The 24,604-nt window shown below is 38.4% G+C and overlaps 3 protein-coding genes across 3 annotated transcripts in view; 2 read left to right on the forward strand and 1 right to left on the reverse strand.

Annotated features, from left to right (window-relative positions):
• Positions 1–8,215, forward strand: part of cse1l (CSE1 chromosome segregation 1-like (yeast)) — a 28,733-nt gene extending 20,518 nt beyond the window's left edge. The window contains exons 18-25 of the mRNA XM_077202674.1: positions 245–395; positions 3,880–4,088; positions 4,183–4,280; positions 4,366–4,451; positions 4,560–4,641; positions 4,831–4,977; positions 7,170–7,401; positions 7,532–8,215. Of these exons, the coding sequence (XP_077058789.1) occupies positions 245–395; positions 3,880–4,088; positions 4,183–4,280; positions 4,366–4,451; positions 4,560–4,641; positions 4,831–4,977; positions 7,170–7,401; positions 7,532–7,621 (1,095 nt within the window). The 3' untranslated portion in view covers positions 7,622–8,215. The remainder of the gene's footprint in view (positions 1–244; positions 396–3,879; positions 4,089–4,182; positions 4,281–4,365; positions 4,452–4,559; positions 4,642–4,830; positions 4,978–7,169; positions 7,402–7,531) is intronic.
• A 1,105-nt stretch (positions 8,216–9,320) lies between these two features.
• Positions 9,321–16,721, reverse strand: LOC143711293 (retinol dehydrogenase 10-like). Its single transcript, XM_077202675.1, has 5 exons — positions 16,208–16,721; positions 11,920–12,018; positions 11,658–11,806; positions 9,671–9,802; positions 9,321–9,545 (listed from the first exon to the last, which is right to left on the reverse strand). The coding sequence occupies exons 1-5, from the start codon at positions 16,655–16,657 to the stop codon at positions 9,422–9,424; spliced, it is 954 nt and encodes a 317-aa protein (XP_077058790.1). The 5' UTR covers positions 16,658–16,721; the 3' UTR covers positions 9,321–9,421.
• A 4,938-nt stretch (positions 16,722–21,659) lies between these two features.
• Positions 21,660–24,604, forward strand: part of LOC143711295 (amyloid-beta A4 precursor protein-binding family A member 3) — a 76,650-nt gene continuing 73,705 nt past the window's right edge. The window contains exon 1 of the mRNA XM_077202678.1: positions 21,660–21,677. The gene's annotated coding sequence lies outside the window, so the exon portion shown is untranslated. The remainder of the gene's footprint in view (positions 21,678–24,604) is intronic.

The raw sequence follows: 24,604 nt of genomic DNA on the forward strand, positions 1-24,604 counted from the left end.
CAACTTTTGATGAATTTATGAGAAATCTACAGACGCGTGTAGTAAAAGAAAGACCTAAATGTGTATTTCAGACATGTTATTGACAAATATCCCAAAATCTCTAAATTGACCAGTGGGGAAAAAAAACAATGTTTTTTCCTGCCGTGTCTCGACTTAAAGAGCCACAACATTAAATGCTTTTGGGATATTTGGGCACCCTGTTGAAAGATGACTCTTTTATTATATTTTTTTTTTCTCTCTACAGAATCCCAGTAAGCCACATTTCAACCATTACCTGTTTGAGTCACTGTGCCTGTCCATCAGGGTCACCTGCAAGGCAAATCCAGACACCGTGAGCAGCTTTGAGGAGGCCCTGTTTCCGGTGTTTACCGAGATCCTCCAGAATGATGTACAGGGTGCGTTACACTGTTATAAAGTTGTTAAACTCTTAAATCTGTTTTCACACAATTGTGTGGTGACTTGCACAACCGTTCAAAGGTTAGCATTTATTTGTTAAAAACAGCAATATTGTAAAATATTTAGGGCTGCAACTAACGATTATTTTGATAATCGATTAATCGGACGATTATTTTTTCGATTAATCGATTAATCGGATAGAAATTAAATTATATATTTTTTTATTATAACTAAATAAAACCGTAAATCAGGGTATTTATGTGTAAAAGTGTACTTTAAAAAGTGCAAAAGCCACACATTGAGTTTTACTAATATCAATATTTGCATTGTTTTTAATGATAATTGCTGATGGCAAGTTGACAAACATGATTATTGTTAAAAAAATGATATCCAACATATTATGTTTTAACACAATTTTTGTTAAAACAAATTTACACAGACATGTTGTTCAGATGTGAATATCTGAACTAAAAACAAACTAAAAACATCTAAAATATATAATTCATTTAATTTTTATTTAAAATTAATTATATATAAGGAATATAAGGATAAAGAATATAATATATATTATATATATAATATATAAAAGAATATAATATAAGGATAAATTGATTAAATAAATATAGAAAGACTGAAAACAATTGTGTGAATGTAGAGCCGCAGTAGATCGCGTTTGAAAAACAATTAAAACTTAGTAGACAAATGCTATAAAAAGAGAACGGAATGGAGGTAACGTTACCCAGCAAGCTAACAGGCTTGAGTAAAGGACAGGAGAAATTATCCATTAGTGCACAAGCATTCGCTGAAAACCACTGAGTACAGTGACTAAAAAACAATATTTTACAGCTGCTGTTATTAACTGCCTTTATATTTAGTGCTTCGCTTTGTAAAGACCGTTTTAATTTAACCTATTTCTGCGGTAGCGCTATTTTAATCCATCACTTACGTTGCGAGCGAACTGATTGCGCAACCTGATGCTCGAGACAAAATACAGACATCCCAAGATCCCGGAAGTCCCGGGAGTCTCCCGCATATTGATTAGGGCTCCCTGATGCCCGCGAATTAGTTCAAACTCCCGAAATCTAGAGCGCGCAAGCAAGAGCGCGCATGCGAGACAGAGACTGCTCCAAACCGTGTAGCGCGCGCGCTCGGCAGAGCGCCTGAGGGAGAGAGACCTTGCGTGTGTGTGCGTACCAGTAAACGCTCCCCGTGACGTAAGCAGACCAACTAATCGATAATGACATTCGTTGACAACGATTTTCATAATCGATTATAATCGATTTTATCGATTAGTTGTTGCAGCCCTAAAAATATTACAATTTAAAAAACTTTTCATTTGGAATATATTTTAGTCAGGACCATTATCCAGTCTTCAGTGTCACATGATCTTTCAGAAATCATTCTAATATACTGTTTTGATGCTCAAGAAACAATTATCAGTTTTGTACGAATTTTGACCGATTAATACGATCTTTAAATGGTTTCAAATCTAATTTAAGTGATTTTTTTAAATAAGCAATTTTTCAAGATATTTAGAAAATGTTTGCTGCATGGTTAAATTACGCTTCACATAAAATTGAGCTTTTGAGGAGGAGAAAAAAAAACAAGTCACGTGCAAGTTGCATTTTTATTAGTAGGGCAATGTAAAATACTGGTAAATAAAGCAAAATGTTTAAACATTATAAACATAGCTATAAGCTATTTTAGTTTCCCTCACTCCACAACAAATTCTTTTAATTTAACTGTATTCAGAACAAAACATGAATTTGTTTCAGCTTGACGTTTATATAGCTACTTTTATTTTTTCATTAATTTAAAACGAAACTGAAACCTGATGTGAATCCAAGTGTGTCCATATCCACGATGGATGCTATTCTAATATTTAAGTAAACTAGGCTTTGCACTTCATTCGCATACCAATGTCCTCGTAAAACATCCTTCACATTCGCAAAAATGGGCTTGGCATAACACCACAGAGGCAGTGATTGTGCTGAACGGCACATATTCTACGACGGAATATTTAAATTGAGCAGTGTAACTTTTTATGTTTGGTTGACTATTTTATTTTGATAATGAACACGCTGTGATGTCACGTTAGCGATGCTAGAGCTGATATGTGTGTGAGGTGCGTGCACGTTCACTTGAATTATTTCCCTTACAACAGCAGAAACAACTTAAAATGGTCATACAGATATTCATTAGAAATGTTAAAGGGTTCACTTTTGTGTAGACTAAAAATAAAAACAAAACATTGCTTTTTAAAATAAAGAAAACAAAACAGGATGTGCTTTCTGGCTTCTCGGTTTCCTTTCCATTAACAATTTTTTGGAGTGTGTCAGAAAAATCCACTTTAATTTAGTTGAATTATAATTTTAACAAAATCTTCTCGTTCAATGGACAATAATCGGTTAAGGAACTTTGGTTGTTGGTTTGGGGAAAAAAACTAAATGAACATCCCTAGTAAGAGCAATGGTCTATATAATGTGTTAAAGGATTAAAGGCACACAAGGATTAAAGTATTAGTTCACCTCAAAATGAAAATTTCCTAATAAGTTACTCACACCAATGCCATCCAAGATGTCCATGTCTTTCTTTCCTCAGTGGAAGAGAAATTAAGTTTTTTGAGGAAAACATTTCTGGATTTTTCTTCGAATAATGGACTTTAATGACAACCAGCGTTTTGAAGTCCAAATCAATTCAGTTTCAAAAGTCTTTGAAGTGCTTCAACAGACTGTGCACGATCGCAGCTGAGGAGGAGAGTCTTATCTAGCGAAACGATAGGTCATTTTCAACAACAACAAAAAAAAAACGTTTTAACTACAATTGTTCGGACTGAGCTGATCTGCAACGCGCCGGGAACTATGTCGTCACGTTGAAAGGTCAGGCTCGATGTCATCGACGTCGGCGGAAGTTCCGCACCACTGTTTGCAAAGCGACCAATACAATTTGAACTATCCTCCTTCGTACGGTCGAGTGGGGCGGTACTTCCGCTGGCGCAGGCGATATCGAGCCTGACCTTTCAACGTGACGACGTAGTTCCCAGCGCGTTGTAGATCAGCTCAATCCGAACAATTGTAGTTAAAAAATTTAAATATAGTTTTTTTTTTGTTTTTTTTTTAAATGACCTATCGTTTCGCGAAATAAGACTCTCCTCCTCAGCTGCAATTGTGCACAGTCCGTTGAAGCACTTCAAAGACTTTTGAAACTACATTGATTTGGACTTCAAAACGCTGGTTGTCATTGAAGTCCGTTATTCGAAGAAAAATCCAGAAATGTTTTCCTCAAAACACTTAATTTCTCTTCCACTGAGGATAGAAAGACATGGATATCTTGGATGGAATTGGGGTGAGTAAATTATTAGGAAATTTTCATTTTGAGGTGAACTAATCTTTTAACCTCTTGATGATGAATGTATAGTTTGAGGACACAGTCCTGAAGCCATGTGTTTATGAGCCCTCCCTCTTGTGTCCCCTGGTCCTGCAGAGTTTGTGCCGTACGTCTTCCAGGTGATGTCTCTGTTGCTAGAGATCCACTCCAACTCCATTCCCTCCTCCTACATGGCTCTGTTTCCTCACCTCCTGCAGCCCATCCTGTGGGAACGCACCGGAAACATCCCTCCACTCGTCCGGCTGCTGCAGGCCTACCTGGAGAAAGGAGCCGCCACCATCGCCAGCACAGCCGCTGACAAGATTGTGAGTCAAGCAGAAACATCTCACAAGACAAATACCCATAATGCAGTTTACCTCACTTGAATACCCTCTCATTATAATAATTTTACCCCTCCAGCCTGGTCTTCTTGGAGTGTTCCAGAAACTCATCGCATCCAAGGCTAATGACCATCAAGGCTTCTATCTACTCAACAGTATAGTGGAGCACATGCCTCCGTAAGCAATGCATTATGAACACATGAATAAAAAACGTTGACATGTTTCTGTGCTCTATTTATGTTTTTGTTCTGTTTGTATGCAGAGATTCCATCACCCAGTACAGGAAACAGATCTTTATTCTGCTCTTTCAGAGGCTCCAGAGCTCCAAGACAACAAAATTTGTTAAGAGTGAGTGATTTCGGGCATTTCTGATTGTAGTTTACTTGCCACATATTTAGGTGGTCCCTGTGAACTACAAATCACTATACTGAACCATCACTCTTTTCCTCTTCACAGGTTTCCTCGTCTTTATCAACCTTTATTCCGTGAAATATGGTGCCATTGCATTGCAGGAGATATTTGATAGCATCCAGCCAAAGTAAGTTGCTTTATTATCGTAAATTTTAGTCGTAATTTTGCAGTGCAGATATTGTGGAAGTATTGTGTTGTGTGCTTTTGTTTAATTACTGATGTTTTCCCATCTAAGTATCTTTGTAAAGAGGGCCTATGTTTGTTTAACTTTTATTTATTTTTTTGCTGAGCCTTTCTATTTTTTCCATCTCCTTAGGATGTTTGGCATGGTTGTGGAGAAGATTGTGATTCCTGAGGTGCAGAAGGTCTCGGGGCAGGTGGAGAAGAAGATCTGTGCTGTGGGCATCACGAAGATCCTCACTGAGTGTCCTGCTATGATGGACACAGAGTACACCAAACTCTGGTAAGACATAACTCAGTCTTGTGTGCCAGCATATGTAAAATGATGAATATATGATGTCAGGGCTCGAAATTAACTTTTTTACTTGGTAGCAATTTCAAAAAGTTAGGAGCACCAGCAAAATTTTAGGAGCACTACAATTTATAAATATATATATATAAAGCATTTCAAACAATGAGAAATTTGAGAAATGAAAACGGTAGTGATGCACCTTTCATGATTTTTCATAGCAGATTCCTAATTTTTCCATTTTAAACCATGAAGGCGAGTCCGTGGATATCACACAAGCAATGTGCAAACTTTGCTAGAAAGTTATGCCGGTGAAGAACTCTCAAACCCCAGTCAATTATTCACTATACAGAAAGTGAAAGTAAAAACTGACAAGCTTTTGGCGCATATTCTCTCAGAGACGACAAGAGTTAAATCTTCAATGCTGATAACGGTTGGCCATATAGCCTAACTGTCTTAATTTATTTTCTTAATTCTCTTGTGGCCCATATAGGCTACAGTGTTGAGAAAAAAAAAGAGACAAGTAATGGTTTCACTTTATTTTGATGGTCCCTTTAACACATTCGGTTGTCTATAAGTAACATTGCACCTACATGTCTACTAACTCTCAGTAGAGTGTTAGTCGAGTATTAGTAGACTGGTAGGGTTAGGATAAGATGACATGTAGTTGCGAAGTTACTTATAGTCAGTATAGTGTCTGTTGGGGGAGCATCACAATAAAGTGTTAGCAGATATTAAGCAGACGGTCTACTAATACTCTAATGAGAGTTAGTTGACATGTAGTTGCAAAGTTACTTAAAGTCTACAGAATGTTCAAAAGGGACCATCAAAATAAAGTGTTACCAAAGTATTTTGTTTACCAAGTTGTTTTTGAAATAAGGCTGCTCTTAATTTTCATTGACTGATTATTGGAGTGTTATGACATATTATAGACTGTTAATAATTTTAATTATAGGCCTATAATTAATTGAATAATCGACCTAAGTGTTTTTAAATAATTTAATGAGGATTAAGCAAATCTGTCTAATCTTTTATTAGCGGTGATGCACTATGAAATAATTGTGGGGCAAATTAATTGTAATATCAATTTAATAGGCCTACCCTAATAATAATTGAATACATAAATTTGAAATGGAAATCCTCTTGATACCGATAGCTGATGCTTTTGACAATGTTTCTGCAGTTTTCGCTACATTCATTCTGCCGTGGTGGGCCGCCACACCAAAAATCATTCCGCCACAGCTGCAGCTTCTCAGTGACGTCTGATATTGTTATTGTTAAGCCCCACTAAAGGCATAAAACACATTGTAAAGCACCATAAAGTTTTCGTGCACTATATTCCAAGACTTCTAAAGTCATTCGATAGCATAATGTGAGGTAAAAAATAATATTTGAAATCGTTGAAGTTAATGGAAACTCATCTCTCCTCAGTCATTCTCCATTCAGCATTGAACTTTTCAATGCGAAGTGCTGCATGCTGTGACTGCGTTGCTTCAAGTGCATCATTCTGTGCACGGGTTGAGTGGCCCATAGGAATATCCCCCTCCCCCTGGGGAAATGGGAAAAATCCTAGAGGAAACACTGCTCTGGATACACATATTTCACACAGATTGTGTGAGCAGACAAGTCGCAGCTCGACCATCAAACCGTAATGTGTGAGCACATAAACCGTGAGCTGTGTTTATATCACGTGTTCTTCTAGTAAAGTACATTTATTTTTATTTGTCCCCGTGAGGAAATTTGTTTGCATGGCTATCAGGTAGGCATTACAACATACATCATACACCAAAGGAGAACCTTTAAACATACAAAGACACATACTAATACACTTAACACATATTTACCCATACCCCGCACTTTACTACCGATTAAATTAGGCATATCAGACCAGCTAAGTATCCTACCTATTTAACTTACATGTTTAAAAACTTAATTGCTTGAGGCACAAATGAAGATTTTGATCTATTTTGATCGATTCTCGTACACTGTGAGTTGGTAACCTTGCCTTAAGTGTGCATGAGTGCGAGCAATAAGTTGCTGGCTGCAGTTCACTTAACAGCCACTGCTATCGCTAATAACAAGGGTTTCTGAACTCTACATATAGCCCCTTCAAACAGAAGGAAAAGATTTCTTTACTGAAGACAAACTAATTTGCCATTGACCCAAACCTGGGTTATGTTCTTTAGGGCTCCTTTGCTGCAGGCTCTTATTGGTCTGTTCGAGTTACCAGAAGATGACAGCATCCCGGATGATGAACATTTCATAGACATAGAGGACACTCCAGGATACCAGACCGCTTTCTCCCAGCTTGCTTTTGCAGGCAAGAAAGAACATGACCCCATCGGAGATGCTGTCAACAATCCCAAAATCCTCCTAGCTCAGTCTTTACACAAACTCTCCACTGCCTGTCCTGGAAGGGTGAGTATCACTCATACAATGGTTTAGGGATCCTGATGTAATCACTAAAACGACTTCAGAATATGGCAGGAGCATGCTTTTCTTCCCTACCCAGAATACCTGCTAATTGAATGTTGAATGTTTGTGACAGGTGCCCTCCATGTTGAACACCAGTCTTCCAGCAGAAGCTCTTCAGTACCTGCAGGGTTACCTTCAGGCTGCCACTGTACAGCTGGTGTAGACACACACACACACACCAGGAAAGGGGATCTCTGACACTCTCAAGACACCCAAACTGAGACGACCAATGGGCTCAACATGAGTGGAGACGCACCGCCCAGTGATGCATGGCCAGACAGAAGGGCTTTTTAAGGGTTTGTTTTAATGGATTCTGTGCAATGAATTGGACTCAGAAAGGAATTATGGTTATGCTTGTGTGGAGGGGCCTGATCAACTCACTGGGTGGCCTCTGCTCATGTTGGCTTTTCCCCTCGTGTTAATTCAAGTCCATTCAACATTTTCTCTTATTGTTTAGTTTGCCGTCTCACCCAACTATTAATTTGTCAGTATTTTGAAATGTTGCCTTTTACAAACATTTATCATCACTTGGGAGTTGGCAGATATTTGGTGGCATCTTTAAAATCAACGGGAAAAGTATTTTCCGATTGTTCTTTTTCCTGTAGTTTTGAAGATGTTTTTACTGTAAAAAGCAAGTTTTTGCAACGCAGAAAAAAATAAGGATAAATGTCTCTTGTTGCATGTAATTTACCATGTTTTGTCTTCATGTCTTAGTTTTGCTGCTCTAGTTAATAAATAAAATGAAGCACTTGTGTAACATGTTGGTCACGTTTTTGCTTGAAAAAGGTTTATGTGCCGGAGGATCTTACACAAGCTGAAGACCACAATCACTGTATTGTGCTCAGCTGTTCATTGCATCACACGCTAAAGCTGATCTACCGTACTTCACAGATCACTGCATTCCAGGAAAGACACATGTATTGATTTTCCATAAAGCAAAGTCGAGATTTCAGTTAACAAAATGAGTTTCTGTAACATGCTAAATTTACCACTCTATCCATGGTTTATGTAAATTTCTGATTCCTACAAGCAATCTGATCAGATTTTCTTTTGCCCATTGATGATTTAAGGCATGGATTACATTCTTTCTAACACATCACATGCAATCCTTTCACAGGCCTTATACAACATGCACTATAGTAATAACAGTAGATTATGAATATTTACAAGCAACTAACCCTAAACCAAGCTCTGCATTTAACCCTATAGTAAGTACATGTAGTTAATTAAGTGTACTCTGTACTTATTTGTGTAATTACACTATAACACGTGACCAACACTAGTCGTGGGACTGCAGCTCACTGATTTAATATCCTGTCCTGTTAGTGCTGTTGTCAATCATCCTCATGCTTGAATGTGAGTGCCCATTTTAAGCCGTTTTAGTAAATTCCAAATATTTATAACGTTGAAAATGTATTGTTACATTAAATTGCAATGATGATGTCATATCAAATATAATAAATGGCTGAGTTGCATCTGTTTTGAAAGAGGACTATTGATCAGTTAGTTTGTTGTATGAACAGATTCATTATAAAGTTACAAAACAATGATTTGTTTTTTGGGTAACTTTAGTTTAGGGTCCAAATCTCACTATTAATTATGGCTTTTGTCTCAAACTCCTAATTACTGATTATTAATAGTAAAGTTTAGGTACTGTGTAGGATTAAGTGATGTATAATCTGGTCATGCAGAATAAGGCATTAATATGTGCTGTATAAGTACTAATAAACAGCCATTATCCTAGTAATATGCATGCTAATAAGCAACTAGTTAATAGTGAGAATTGGACCCTAAACTAAAGTGTTACTGTTTTTTGTTTTGGTACAGAAAAATAAAAAATATATTTCTGTCGAAGCCCATGAAGTACATTTGAAATGTTTTTTTTAAACATAGCAGGCAAAATACTTTTTTTTCCTCCTTGGAATGTGGATGGTGTGTGGAACTGTGAAGTATTATAGGATAGCTAAGAGGATTTGGCGTGACCGTTAACAGCCTGTTGGTGTTGTTTGGTCTTAATGAAGGAATACATGCACTTGTCGCCTCCCATAAAACGATATGTTGCAACATTAGCGTCCCAGGGGAGCAACCTAAAGAAAAGACACGACATAGAACGATTAATGCATAAGTTTGAGTTTTGTGTACGCTATCTCTCTTAATCCAAGTCTAAGCAAACTGGACTTTGCCAGGCTGTGTTTAGGACAGAGATGCTTACGCCCGTGAGAGGAATGCGAAGTACATAACGCGTGGGATGCAGACCATCTTCTGGTCAGCCAGAATGGCTTTCATTGACTCCTGAACACAGTATAGAGGATCCAGGGGTGGAATCAGGCCTTGAAGTTCCTTCCTGTGAATGAAGACACACTAGCGTGAACATTAGGACATTGTTTCTGTTGCGTAACAAGACGGACAGACATACATTGTGCTGTAGAGGAATAGTTTTAAAGGAATAGCAATCAAAAATAAAAATTCATTGTGAACTTGTCCTCATGTTGTTCCACTTCCAAAGCCATTTCCTTCTTCTGTAGAACATAGAAAAAATATTTTGAAGACTGTTCGTACAGCTCATTTCCAAAGCAAGCAAATGGTGATCACTGGCTCCCGACAAAAACGTATTCAGATGTGAAGGCACATTGCATTAGGTTTGGTGTTGTGCTATTTATGTTTATAGTTTGAAGTTAACTACTATTTTGAATGAGCTTTTATTTTTAAATCGTCAGCTTTCTTTTTTATTTCAGTTTTATTTATTTCCTATAAGTAATTTTAGTGCTTCAAAGTTTTTAATAAATTATAATAAACCTGGTTTGACATTAAACACCATGTCCATTCGCTGTAGGCCATATTAGGTGGCCTTAACTACAATGTACTTAACCATTTGATACAATAATATGTACATGTTGGTACATTGTAATGACATTTAAAGGTACACTATGTAACTTCTGGCCCTCTAGCGGTTAAAAACAAAACTGCATGCATTTTGAGGAACAACATTGTTTTGGTTGTGTTTTGGCATTATTGAATTATTTTTATTTGAGTTTTAGGGTGCTTTCACACCTACATTGTTTGGTCCGGACTTTCGGATTTTTCAGTTTGGTCCGAATCAAAATTACAGGTGTGAAACCTCCCCCGGACCACGGTCCGGACCAAACAGATGAAATTTGGTCCGACGAAAAGAGGTAGTCTCGGTCCGGATCAAACTGAACAAAGGTTTGGTTTGTTTCTACTGTGAAAGCATTTCTGTATGGTTCGGACTTTCAGACTTTCAGAAAAAACTGAAAAATGAGCCGTGGTCGCACGTGGGGAGAGGATGAGACAAGGTTTTGAATTGAAATATGGTCTGATGATATAATAAGAAATCAACTGGAAAAAACACACAAAAATGCAGACACTTTCCAAATATTATCGGAGAGGATAAGAGAGAGAGGGTATGAGAGGACGGGAGAGCAATGCCATCTGAAAATAAAAAAACTGCGGCAGCAATATACAAAGGCGCGCGATGCCATGAGAAAAAGTGGTGCATCGACAAATGCGAAGGACACATGTCCTTTTTATGACGACCTGGATAGCATTCTGGGCACTCGCCCAACAAGCTCACCCATTAAGGTGGTGGAATCTTCCCCATCAGCTTCAACTTCAAGTGCTACAGATAAGTCCAATACTACAGTAAACACTTCCGAAATTGGTGAGTAAGGGCCTGTTCACATACTGCGTCTTTTGCGCGCTCAAGTTCGTTATTTCAAATGTATGCGGTATGCACGCTCAATGACAGCGGTGCGATGCGCTCGTTTTTTCCAAGCGCATCCGCGCCACATCGAGATAGAAATCTTTTCAATGTTAATCAGAGTGTTTGTTCTAACTAACTGTAATGTATACTGTTGGTTTCGCAGGTAATTATGCCATAAAAATAACAATATAATTGCAACGATATACGTCTGTTCATTCATTTTGTCAAAGTTACCCGCCGAATTGACAACACGCTGACGTCAGACGCACGTCCATTTGCAAACCAATCAATGTCGAGATGCAGCCCACATAGATGATGACGACAGGACGCAAGAATATCACGTAAAGTTCTTCAGTGTGAAACCGAACCAAAACTTTCTGACAGTTTAAAATGTATCAAAACGTGAACTTTGGTTCGGACCTTGGTGCGGACTTTCAGGTGTGAAAACGCCCTTAGTGATTTATTTCCTGGTTCTCACCTGATTTGGCATCCAGCAAACATGCCAGTGTTGACGATGTACGGGCAGATCAGGGAGGTTTTCACCCCATCCACACCTTCCTCTGTTAACAAACTATGAGTCAGAGATTCATGGAAACCTACAGCTCCAAATTTACTGGCACAATAGTCCTAAAACAGGAAAGAGAACACGAGCAGTCAGTCAAAAAGCTTTTAATGTCATTGAAGGGTTGCAGACACAACAGTTTTACAACTTTTAAAAACTGTATATGTGTTTAACTTACCTCTACACAAGCAGTACTGAACAGACCAAGAGTGCTTGCAACAGTAACAATATGTCCGTGGTTCTTGGCTTTCATCTGTGGCAGAAAAGCTTTTGTCATCTGTCAAAGCAGGAAAACAGTATATGTAGCCTTGTGAAAAAGACGTGCTTAATTGTATTGACACTGCACTTGCTGATAGTTTAACTTACTGTGCTTTTACATAAACACGGGACTTACTGTGTGCACTTCAACATTTAAGATCTTCAAAAAATTCAGAGCCACCAGACCCTGAGTTGTATTGGGTCAATGACTACACATGTGATGTCCACAATAAAAATTTAAAAAAGAAAGAAAAATCTTTTCAGCAAAAGTTTGAAGTTAATAAATGTAAAAGTGTCATGTGATGTAAACATTATATATACACAAACAGTCAAACCAAAATTTATTCAGACACCGTCAACATTTCTCACATTATCACAGTTTATTCTGTATAGCTTAGAAAATGGTAATAAAATATGACAAGAACTCAAGAGTTATCAAATCAGTTGATATTTCACTGGTTTTGGCCATCCCTCTGTTAGACCGTCTCACAAATGAATTATGATGAATAGCTGTCAGATGTTCAATTTAAGTGCACAATTAGATAATACCAATTCAGCTCAACAAATTACCAAGAAATGCTTAATTCTGTTCAGTCTAGGGTCTGTAAAAAGGTTGTATTAGCAATTGAAGAAAAAACACTTAAGCAAAACATGGTCAGGTCAAAGTGTCTGAATTTTGGGTCCCAAAGTTTTATAAATAATTATTTTGGTGAACATTTTACAATATGATGTAGCCTTATTGTATAAAGGTCCAATCAAATCATCTTAACAGACTTACTGACCTTGACACACAGTCATGAAGGTCCTCTGATATCACTTCCTGTTTTATGTTGTTTTCTGTAGGTCTCTATTGGTCACTCCACATTACTTAGATTCAGCAAATGTTATATATATATATATATATATATATATATATATATATATATATATATATATATATATATATATTAACAAGCAGTGAAGCAGTTTAGTTAAATTTTTGTTGTAAGATAAAATAAAAGATTGTGCCAAACTACACCTCTAAAGCTGCGCACACATTTAGTGTTGTTTGCCGGATTTTCATTTCAATTGGAAGCGACACATTCAGTAATTTCACATTAGGTCACAAATTGACCGTTTATGTGACCGCACACTAAGTCTTTATGATATTCTGGTCTTTAGATATGACTTGGGTCCCTCCTTCAGTGTAAGTTTTTAAAACATACGTACATTGAACAATTCGTAAGTCGCATTTCTTCAAAACGTAATAATAACAAACTTCTCTCAATTTGACGTATAATTCATGCTCTTAACATGGGGTGAGTTATGCAACTAAAAATAGGGTTAAAGGTGTGCTGAAATGACTCAGGAAGCATCGTTTCGTATTATTGACCGTTTATATAATAACACTTATGCAGAGTTCTGAGCTGCTGTCATGATTAGTGACTTGATAATCTGGTTCATAATGTCCTGTTCCTCATTGTACATGTGATTTATGGTCATATGCACAATAAGCCATTTTTTTAAAACCTTTTAAATCAAGCAGATTACAGTCACTGCACTTTTCCACTCCAGCTTTAGACTGCCATTCAATATCTTGACTTTCAACAGCATGGAAACATCGCGCACAGTCACAGTCATCAGATGTACTTTGTCAACACAGGAGGCAAGAAATGCTGTCTTTCGTTCAGATGAGGCGCTCAATCCTCCTGGACATCAACCTTCCTGGAAAGTGCTCAAACACCTGAACCCACTATATAAGTTTACTTGAAAATTACTGACGGCCCTTACAAAAAATTACTTTGGTGGTTCCATAGTTCACTCTAAAAAGACACTCAGGAGACCCGTTACCACAACTTCCATAAAGTTCAAATTCAAATATATTGATTTAGCCTTTTAAGTTCCAAATATTATTTTGATGTTGACATAATAATGTTGGCCATTACATCAACTTTATATTGTATTTTAAACTTTCTGTGTTGATTGAGAAAAAAAAGCAAATATGTTGTAATTACTTAAGGAAATTGTCTTGATAACTGAAAATTCGGCAGTGGATTTCTAGTTGCCAGAATGCTTTGCTAAGCTGAATAAATGTTGACATTAAGTGTTATTTTATGTGTTTTTTAGAACAGCGCTGTTATGTTTGACATTTAAAGGAGCTTCTGTTGACATTTCTGTGGTTACCATTGTGCTGAAGAGGTTGTAGGTGGCTTCATAAACATTGCATTGATCAAATGAGAAATAATTGTGCTAATGCCATATAAGTAATATGACTTGTTCATTAAATGCTTGTGCTATATGAGTAACATTTATAGTGTGCTAGCTGCCAATTTGAACTAAAATAGATCAGATTAATTAGTCCCATTAGGGTTAGTTCACCCAAAAATGAAAATGGTCATTAATTTTTTCTTTGAAGCTTCAAAAAGTTCATAAAGAGATTGTAAAACTAATCCATATGAATTGAGCGGTTTAATCCAAATTTTGATAACCAGATTTAATTTAGCTTTTTATTCACATATAAAAATCATCAACTCACACATCGTCAGTTGTGGTAAATGGAAGCTCAAGCATGTTCGTTTGACGCTCAAGAACCAATGAGGTTCGTTCTCATGTTACGCAGCACGTTTGAGCTTCTGCAAGAACCAATGAGGTTCATTCTCATGTTACACAGCACGTTTGAGCTTCTGCAAGAACCAATGAGGTTCATTCTCATGTTACACAGCACATTTGAGCTTCTGCAAGAACCAATGAGGTTCATTCTCATGTTACACAGCACGTTTGAGCTTCTGCAAGAACCAATGAGGTGCGTCATTCTCGAGTGTCAAGTTTCGGTTGAGCTTCTGTTTATGTTTGCTGATCAATGTTTATATGTGAATAAAAGCAATACAATTAAATCTGTTCATCTTATAAAGTGATCTGAATCTCTTCAGAAAATTTGGACCCCTTGGGATGAGACGTTAAACTGAGGTCCTGATTCTCTGTGGTCTTCAAAAATCACAGGATATCCTTTGAAAAAAGAATAGGGGTGTAACCCCTTCCATGTAAAGTGCTTTGAGTACACAGAAAAACGTTATATAAATGTAACGGATTATTATCATTAAACCTCAATTCTTATGGATTAGTTTTATGATCTCTTTATGAACTTTTTTGAAGCGTCAAAGTGGTAGTTGTGTAGCTGTCAATGGAGGAACAGAAATCACTCAGATTTCATTAAAAAGATCTTCATTTGTATTCCAAAGATGAACGAGAGTCTTACGGCTTTGGAACAAGGGTGAGTAAATTATGACAGAATTTTTATTTTTCGGTAAACTATCCCTTTAGTTATGTTAAAAGTAGTTGAAACAACTTAACTGAGTAATCAAATGAAAAATTTGTTTATGCTGCAACAAATTGCGTTTCTAACTTAATTGTAGTTTGTAAATGACCTTGCAGGTCCCACTTTATATTAAGTGGCTTTAAGTACACTGTAAAAACTAAAAAGTGATCAATTGACTTAACTTAAAAATAATGAGGAAACACTTTGCCTTAAAATTATTAAGTAACTAAACTTCATGCATCAACTTCAAGTTCACAAAACTTATTTTTTCAATTAAGCATTACGTTTAATAATTTTAAAGCAACGGGTTTACTAGATTTGTTTAAGTGAACTGAACACTTTTTACACCTACTATGTACTTACATCGAAAAATAAGTACAATGTACTTATTCTGTTCATGTTGTATTGTAAAAACATTTTTGCTGTCATTGAGGTGTACGGGTTATGGGCTGGTGTGGTTGTATGGGTAGCTTTAGGGGTGGATTAAGGTGTAAGGGAAGGGTCAACAGTGTAATTACAAATGTAAACATTTATTACAGCTGTAATGACATGCAGGTGTTTTATAAGTACAATGTAAAAAAAATGTAGGCCTATGTAGCCTACACGTCCATTGTATCAAATTATTAATTTCAATGTAGGCTAAGTACTGTACATAGTAGGCTACTTAATATAACAATGGTTCATATCTAAAAACAAACACAAAAATATTAAAAAAATAGATATAACCTATATATGATATGGTTTTGGACAGTACAACATTTACATTAGGCTACAAATACTATGGTAAATTGTTTTCAGTCCTATCAAAGTACCACAAACATGTAAGGCACTATGAATAAGATAGTGGTGTCATGTCCAAAATACATAGCACTGCATGGTACTATTTGAGCACCATTGATTTAGAAGGTCTTACCCAGAACAGCGCGTGGCAGTTGACCAGAAGTGTCCTCTCCAGCAGTTCATCCGGGCACTCTAGGAGCCGCCGGCCCGCAACGACCCCCGCGTTGTTGACCAATATGTTGACGTCGCCCACCTCCTCCCGCACGCGGTCAGCGGTCTGATAGATGCTCTCGCGCTTGGACAGATCCACTGTGTACGCGTGCGCTTTGCGACCAAGTTCCCTCACTAGCCTGGCCGTGTGCTCGTTGGCTTCAGTGTTGCAGTCCCACAGCACTAGCTCGGCCTCTTCTCTGGCGAACTCCAGCGCGAAGAGCCGCCCGAGGCCTCCGCCAGCGCCCGTGATCAGACACACCTCCCCGGACACTGACTTCAGACGCGGCCGGAGAACAGTGCGAACCACCGCATGGAGGATGGTGTATGTCAGGTCCAAGAGCATCAACACTAGATCTATTATCACTATCATGTTCCTTTTATTAAAACAATGACATTCAAATGAACACAACTTCTCCAAGCTCCTTTGGTCCTGTTGAGCAGATCCAACTGTAGACTATGTGATTTGTGCATGTGGTTTATATAATCTCTGCTGGATTAACTATTGGATTTAAGAGCACCACCAATTGAGATCCTGCTCTGCTCTGTGTTCGTCATGTAAAGATACATTGCTTAGGCTATTTGCTTGTTTGATTAATTAAATCATCACCCCATCATTTACTCAACCTCACCTTTACCCATCTGACTCAGAAAATTCAGAATAGAATTTGAAACACTTTCGTAGTTTTCTTTCTTTTTCTTTGAGGTCTTGTTTATTTGTATTCATATGTTCTATGTTAATTCCCTGCAGTCCACATTTGATGTGCTACATTTTAATATCTATATATAATATCAGTAATATAGCATAAGTATGCACTGATTTAAAACTATCAAATCTAGAAAATGGCTTTAAGAAATGTTGTTTCACACAAGTGTCAAATTTCTGGGTTATGATGTAATAGATCACAATGGCATAACAGTAACAGAGAAAATATCTTTGTTTCTTGGGGACCATATGAAAGAGCACAGGAACATTTATGTCTGGAGATCATAAGCTGCCCGGAAAACTGAATCTCTGGTGCTTATACATTGGACTTATAGAGTAAATTCATTTGTATGGGAAAGGTACTAAGGCACTGTGCCAGATGATGACAGAAGCCCCTGACCCAGCTGTTAGCTGACTGCCAGAAGGAACATAGTGTTTGCAGCGATGGCTGGTGGTGGAAACACTGATCCCGGTGTCGTGCCGAAAAGTGAAGCTCCGCCGAAAATTGATTGCGCCCTGTCTCTTTACGTCTACAGCTGGATCAAACAGAAATAACGTGCAAACAACCATCAGTTTATGTCCGTGGTAGGCCTAATAGCAAAGGCATGTCTGTGTGATACTTTAACGTTTCTTTTAACATAATAATAACAATTGTGGCCAAATAAGGGTTTGCAGGTTATAGCTTAATCAGGTATGACATTTACGTGATTATAGGAAATAATAGAAGCCTGTTGTTGCCGATGGAATACGTGTTTGTATTCGGAAAACGGACTGTAGCCTAACATGACTTACTGCTGAGCTATATATAAAATAAAGACATGATCTCTTTTGCAATTATCCTTATGACTGCATTATTTTACCTGTACCAACCAATCAAGCCTTTTTTACCTGTTAAAATACCTTTAAATGTCGAAAACAACCCATAAAATGCAGTAGCCTATTGTATTAACAAGAAAATGATTGAAGCCTCTAGGCTACTTATTGCAATAAATAATGCAATCAATTTTCGGCAGACCATCACTTTTCGGCACAACACCGGCAATGTTATAGGTCAATCCCAGCATCAATCCCAGGTCGTGTTTGCGTTCACACAGAAGGCGTTCTGGCAAGGGGCTCTAGTGTCAGTAAAATACACGCTAGCCTATGGTCTAATTTTATATTTTTGTGGTTATGAATTATTTCAAAATTCTGAATTGTATGCTATTTTAATTAACAGTATTTTACCAATAATGATTCATTCACACTGAAGACGTAAAGTGACCTGAAGCAAAGTCCCTTTCAGGCAAGTCATTTCACTCAGCGGCCATATTTAAAACGCATCTCGGGCAGCTATTTCAGTCATGCAAGTGCAGCTCCCATCTCTTTGAATGGGGAAACATCATGTTCACCAAGCTTACGATTAAATTTTATATTTGAAATCCCCAATGAAATCTGAGAACAGCTGTATCATAAATGTGGTTTATTATACTCAAATAGAGTAAAAAAAAAAAAAAAACTTATTTGTCATGCTGCAGCAGCCAGTCCTAAGCGTGTGTCTCAGAACACTGACTATAGCAACCGGAACCGGAAGACAAGTTTACTTCGGCGATTGACTCTTTTATTTAGAAGGCGGGACTTGTATAGCGAATTGGACTTTCTCCCATTCATAATACAGTCTTTGCTTCAAGCGAATAAGTAAACTTTATCTTAACCATTTCACATTAAACATTTAAATTTGATGAACTGTGTGGGAAATCCCTTACGGAAAAAAAATATTTGGGAATATACTGCAAAATATAATGTGATATTTTACATAATAAATTTCCATATATGGGAAACTAGTGCCTAGCTATATTTTTTAACATACTGCAATATATTCATTTTCTTACAAATGACTGTTAATCAATAGCAAAATTATGCTGAAATCAAAATAATTTACTGCTGTTGTTTTACTGTGAATTCACATTATAAAGTCGTCTTTAACCATGCCACTGTAAGAAATTATATAGTTTAGTACTGTAATTGTTTCGAAGTCACCATTATGGTGATTAGAGTTCTATTTGCTTGAGATCTTGGACCTTGTTTATTCATATTCAAATTTCTCATCTAGCTTTGTTAGAAGTGTGACAAATAAAAACATTTGTTAAAACAATGCCAAGCTAGTAGTGATGGAAGTATTGAAGTCACGGTTTAGTATGGGTTTGGTACAGCAGGAAGGAAAAAATTACCGTTTTTTTCAACCAAATGTGTATATGTATTTAAATAAATTCTATATTAAATGTCATTTTCTCAAGGATAAAATAAATCTATCTTAGCTAATGCTGTAAACTATGGGGAGCCCTTGATTACACATTACTATAATATTAAAGGTTAAAATTAACAACAGAGCCCAAATTATTATATTCAGTTGCTATTTATTTTTAGATATGATAAAATATAATCATTTACACAATGGCTGTCATAACTTGTTTATGACTAATTTATTTAAACATACATTAATCAAGACATTACTGTCACGGGCTGGCTGAAACAGGCACGGGAAGCAGGATCAAAATGACTTTATTTAACTAGCTGCACACAAACAGGATCAGGAGAACAGGAACAGAACAACCAGGTATAAGCGACAACGACAGACAAGGAACAGACTGAAACACAGGACTTAAATACACAGGGAACAGATTAGGTAAACGAGACACAGCTGGGCGGGCGGAGCAGGCTGTGCAGGACAGGTGATCAGGGCGGAGATGACCCTTTGGGCGGCCACGGCGAGGACATACGACATACTCCTGATAATGAACAGACATAAATACTCGACATACAAAACACAACAATGGTGACACTCAACAAATAATAATTATAATAATGAAAAAGATAAATTTGGAACATTACAAAATAAACAAACAACACAAACTGCTAAAAGTGAACCAATAATAAGTTCAGCAGCACAAATAAAACCAAGAATTATGAAACTCCTCATCATAATCTATTCATGCAGCACTGCATGCTGGGTACCTTCATAGCACTGGACTGTAGAAATACAGTATGAAGTATGATATTCCAAGAGTGCGGTTAGATACAAGAGAAGTCCTACTGTGGAATTACTGTGAAAGTCATGCAATTATTAACCTGGAATATACTGCAATTTCACACTTACATTTTTAACAGTGTGGACTTTTGGTACCTAGGTCCAGGGAACTAGAACTAATAGTCGATAAAGATTTAAATCATAATTTTTTTTTTTTTACACGAACGCATCGCTTCACTTCAGAAGACCTTTATCAACCCCTGGAGATGCGTGGAGCACTTTTATCATGAATGGATGCTCTTTGATGGACTTCTACAGACATACATCTATTCACGCTTATAAAGCTTGGAAGAGCCTGGACATTTTTAATATAACTCTGATTGTATTCGTCTAAAAGAAGAATGTCAGATATACACCTAGGAAGGCTTCAGGGTGAGTAAATCATGGGGTAATTTTAATTTTTCGGTGAACTATCCCTTTAAGCAACAACACACACTCACACACACACACACACACATATATAAACAAAAAGATTATATATATATAAAACATTTATATATATATATATATATATATATATATATATATATTAGGGCTGGGAAAAGATTAATCACGATTAATCGCATCCAAAATAAAAGTTTGTGTTTACATAATATATGTGTGTGCACTGTGTATAATTATTTTGTATATATATAAACACACACACATGCATGTATATATTTAAGAAATATTTTCATGTATACTGTATATATTTATTTATAATTTATATTATATATAAATATAAATATTTTATATATAAATAAACAAAATTCTTATATGTATACATGCATGTGTGTGTATTTATATATACAAAATGATAATACACAGTGCACAGACATATATTATGTAAACACAAACTTTTATTTTGGATGCGAATAATCGCGATCAATCTATATATATATATATATATATATATATATATATATATATATATTATTTTTAAATCTAGACCTGTATCTCTTAAACACTATGCATCACCATCAACCAAGTATATATTACCTTCCAATCAGATTCCAACGAAGTGGGGTCACTTGAAATATAATATACAGTGCACACAGTGACGTCATTCGTGGCCTATAACAGTTAACAGTACGCCTTTACAGGTCTCCACGGGCGATTTAGATAAGTCATACTGTTGATTTCAGTCTTTACCGACGATTCACGTCAGTTTGACGATACACATACGTCGTTAAAGACGGTAACGTTACATACATAGGCCTACAGATATTTCAGGTAACGTTTATTTTATTGTAGTTTGTTCTTCACAGACATTTCTGACAACCCTTCAAACCCGTTAACGACTAATGTTAGACCCGACGTTACTCTCTGTAACAGCTGTTAGCGATGATTCTGTGAAACAGAAGTTACCTGCCCGTCTTCAACGACTTTACTCGTTTAATGCACACCTAATCGGTAAAATAAGCAATGAACGTACAATTGAAAAAAGTGTACGCTCCTCAGCCACCGGCCAACGTACAAAAACAGAAACACATGAAGGACGTTAGAAAGCAGCGGGTCCGGCCGATACCGAAACAGGTTTGTAATGTTATAACGTCACTTGAAACAGTTTGAGTTAAGTTTGAGTGAAGTTTGTGAACAAACAACTTTGACGTTGGCTTGAGGAAGCCTAACGTTAGTTTGAAAGTTTGAAGTAATTGTTAACGCTTGAAGTGTGAAATAGTTTAGATGTATAGAGAAAGATGTAAAATTTTTTAGTTTAAAGCAGTTTTAAAAGCTTGGAGTTTAAAGGATTTGGAATTGTACCATATTGATATATCAAAGAAAGAAAGAAAACACACACACACACAGTTGAAAGTTCAACGTAAGCAGAGATAACGTCTTTTAAAAATCAGGAAGTTTAATGCCTACAAAAACGACTCGAATGGGACTACAACGAGATACTTCCCGGGTTTTATACGTAACTAATCCATAAATTTACATCAACTCTCCCTCCGGAATATGGGAAAAAAGGGGGCATGGCCATATTTCTGCGGCTTTGTTGAAGAGGAAGAGTTAAAGTGGAGAGCAGTAGCCATGCTGTCAAAAGTGTATTATTTTCACCCAGCTGTCAGGTCTTCTGTGTTCGGGCTTCCTACGGACGCTGTAGTTCGTCAACAATGGCTACAATTTATGTTTGATTATGTTCCAGAAAATTACAATCGTAATTTAGCTCTCTGTGCTGCGCATTTTACGGAAGACAGCTTCCAGAATCTCCACGAATTCAATGAATTCAACTTCAGCTGTTGTTATCAGTCTACACGTTCTGTTGGCATTTTAACACAGTTGCCACATGTAACTTACACCTAAACAAAACGATACACAGAGTAAACTAAGTTTTGTGAATAGATAAACGGTTGTTCATTATATCGATAAAACAACTTTAAAAAACGGTATTACTCAGTCATTTATTCAGTTTTAAATGTTTAATCTGGAGAAAACCGTATCTCAAAAGCTAACAAGCAGCCATAGCATTTTCAAGTAACAGCATATCGAAATTCTTATATAGCCAATAATAGTAGCCTAGAATAGAATAGAATAGAATAATAATAATACAAAAAATGTACCATTCAGAAACGTTTTGTAAGAGCCGTGTTTGGGGAGGTTCTGGTTGACTCTCTTCATTGCCGCTTTCTGGGTCTGATTCTGGTTCAAACTGATACGGCACTATTGACACCATTATTTACATTTGACCAGAGCACATGCAACTTTCGCCTGTAAAGGTAATGGGCGTGAAGTTTCCGGACTACGTGCGCTACACAGTTTAGCCAATTACCACACACCGGCTCAACTAACCAATCTGAGCCCATTGCCTGTTTCTGAGGGAGTGGTTTCATAGAATCAGGAAGTCAACCGGTCGTTCAAATGACAGAGGAGAAAGCGGTTTACAATAAATGTGAAATTTATGAAAAATGTCATGACACAGACGGGACAGAAGATCCAATTTGCAGCAGTTTATTAATATAAGGGTAATCCAAATCGTAGTCTTCCAGGCAGGGGTCAAAATCCAAGTAATCCAACTAAACATGAAAACAAAACACAAACAAGCAAGAAAACCGACCAAGGAAGTGGTGACATCTAACAACGAATCCGTACACATACTAACACAGACAGGGAATATATACACAGATCTAACAAGACTAACAATGAACAGCTGGGAACAATGATGACAGGGAACAGCTGACTGCAATGAACTGATGAGTGACAGTGACAGACAGAATGCTGGGAAATTAAGTCAATAGTGAAGGACACCGTGATAACGAGGACCTCTAGTGACAAACAAGGGAACACAACCAGACACTGTGACATAACCCCCCTTCTACGGAGCGGCTACCAGACGCTCCACGACAACACTAAAACACAAGAGTTCAGGAGGGAGGTGGAATGGTGGAGGATCAGGGGGAGGGATGGTGGGCCAGGTCCATGAAGGGGAACAAAAACGGGAAATAACGACTAAGCCGGCGAACAGGGCGAAGCAGACAGTCCATCGGGCGGCCAGGGCGAAGCAGACAGTTCATCGGGCAGCCAGGGCGAAGCAGACAGTCCATCGGGCGGCCAGGGCGAAGCAGACAGTCCATCGGGCGGCCAGGGCGAAGCAGACAGTCCATCGGTCGCCCAGGGCGAAGCAGACGGCCCATCGGGCGGCCAGGGCGAAGCAGACGACCCATCGGGCGGCCAGGGCGAAGCAGGCGACCCACCGGGCGGCCAGGGCGAAGCAGACGACCCATCGGGCAGCCAGGGCGAAGCAGACGACCCATCGGGCGGCCACGGCGAAGCAGACGACCCATCGGGCGGCAAGGGCGAAGCAGACGACCCACCGGGCGGCCAGGGCGAAGCAGACGACCCACCGGGCGGCCAGGGCGAAGCAGACGACCCATCGGGCAGCCAGGGCGAAGCAGACGACCCATCGGGCGGCCAGGGCGAAGCAGACGACCCACCGGGCGGCCAGGGCGAAGCAGACGACCCATCGGGCGGCCAGGGCGAAGCAGACGACCCATCGGGCGGCCAGGGCGAAGCAGACGACCCATCGGGCGGCCAGGGCGAAGCAGACGACCCATCGGGCGGCAAGGGCGAAGCAGACGACCCATCGGGCGGCCAGGGCGAAGCAGACGACCCCTCGGGCGGCCAGGCCGAAGCAGACGACCCCTCGGGCGGCCAGGTCGGTGAAGACCTCTCGGGCGGTCAGGGCGGTGAAGACCCCTTGGGCGGCCATGGCAGAGGCTCTGGAACAGACACTGGCACTGGCTCCGGCTCAGGATTAGCAGACACCGGGTCTGGAACAGCAGACACTGGCTCTGGAACAGACGGCACCGGCTCTGGCTCTAGAACAGCCACTGGCTCCAGCTCTGGAACAGACACTGGCACTGGCTCAGGAACAGGCATTAGCTCAGGAACAGACACCGGCTCATGAAAAGACACCAAAACTGTAGCAGCCACAAGAACAGACACAAACACAGAAACAAACACTGGCTCTGGTGCTGGAACAGGCACTGGCTCTGGAACAGACATTGGCTCCAGCTCTGGAACAGGCACTGGCTCTGCCTCCGGCTCTGGAACAGGCATTGGCTCTGCCT

The sequence above is a fragment of the Siphateles boraxobius genome, unplaced genomic scaffold (assembly GCF_051911475.1).
Source record: "Siphateles boraxobius isolate OS27281-9 unplaced genomic scaffold, OSU_SipBor_1 5, whole genome shotgun sequence".
Taxonomy (NCBI): domain Eukaryota; kingdom Metazoa; phylum Chordata; class Actinopteri; order Cypriniformes; family Leuciscidae; genus Siphateles; species Siphateles boraxobius.

Excerpts from the sequence above, each read along its gene's own strand:
- LOC143711293 (XM_077202675.1), bottom strand. The coding sequence starts at position 16,657 with ATGATAGTGATAATAGATCTAGTGTTGATGCTCTTGGACCTGACATAC. Across the intron at positions 12,019-16,207 it reads ACTGCCACGCGCTGTTCTGG|ATGACAAAAGCTTTTCTGCC; the intron begins GTAAGACCTTCT and ends CTGCTTTGACAG. Across the intron at positions 9,546-9,670 it reads TTCGCATTCCTCTCACGGGC|GTTGCTCCCCTGGGACGCTA; the intron begins GTAAGCATCTCT and ends TCTTTTCTTTAG.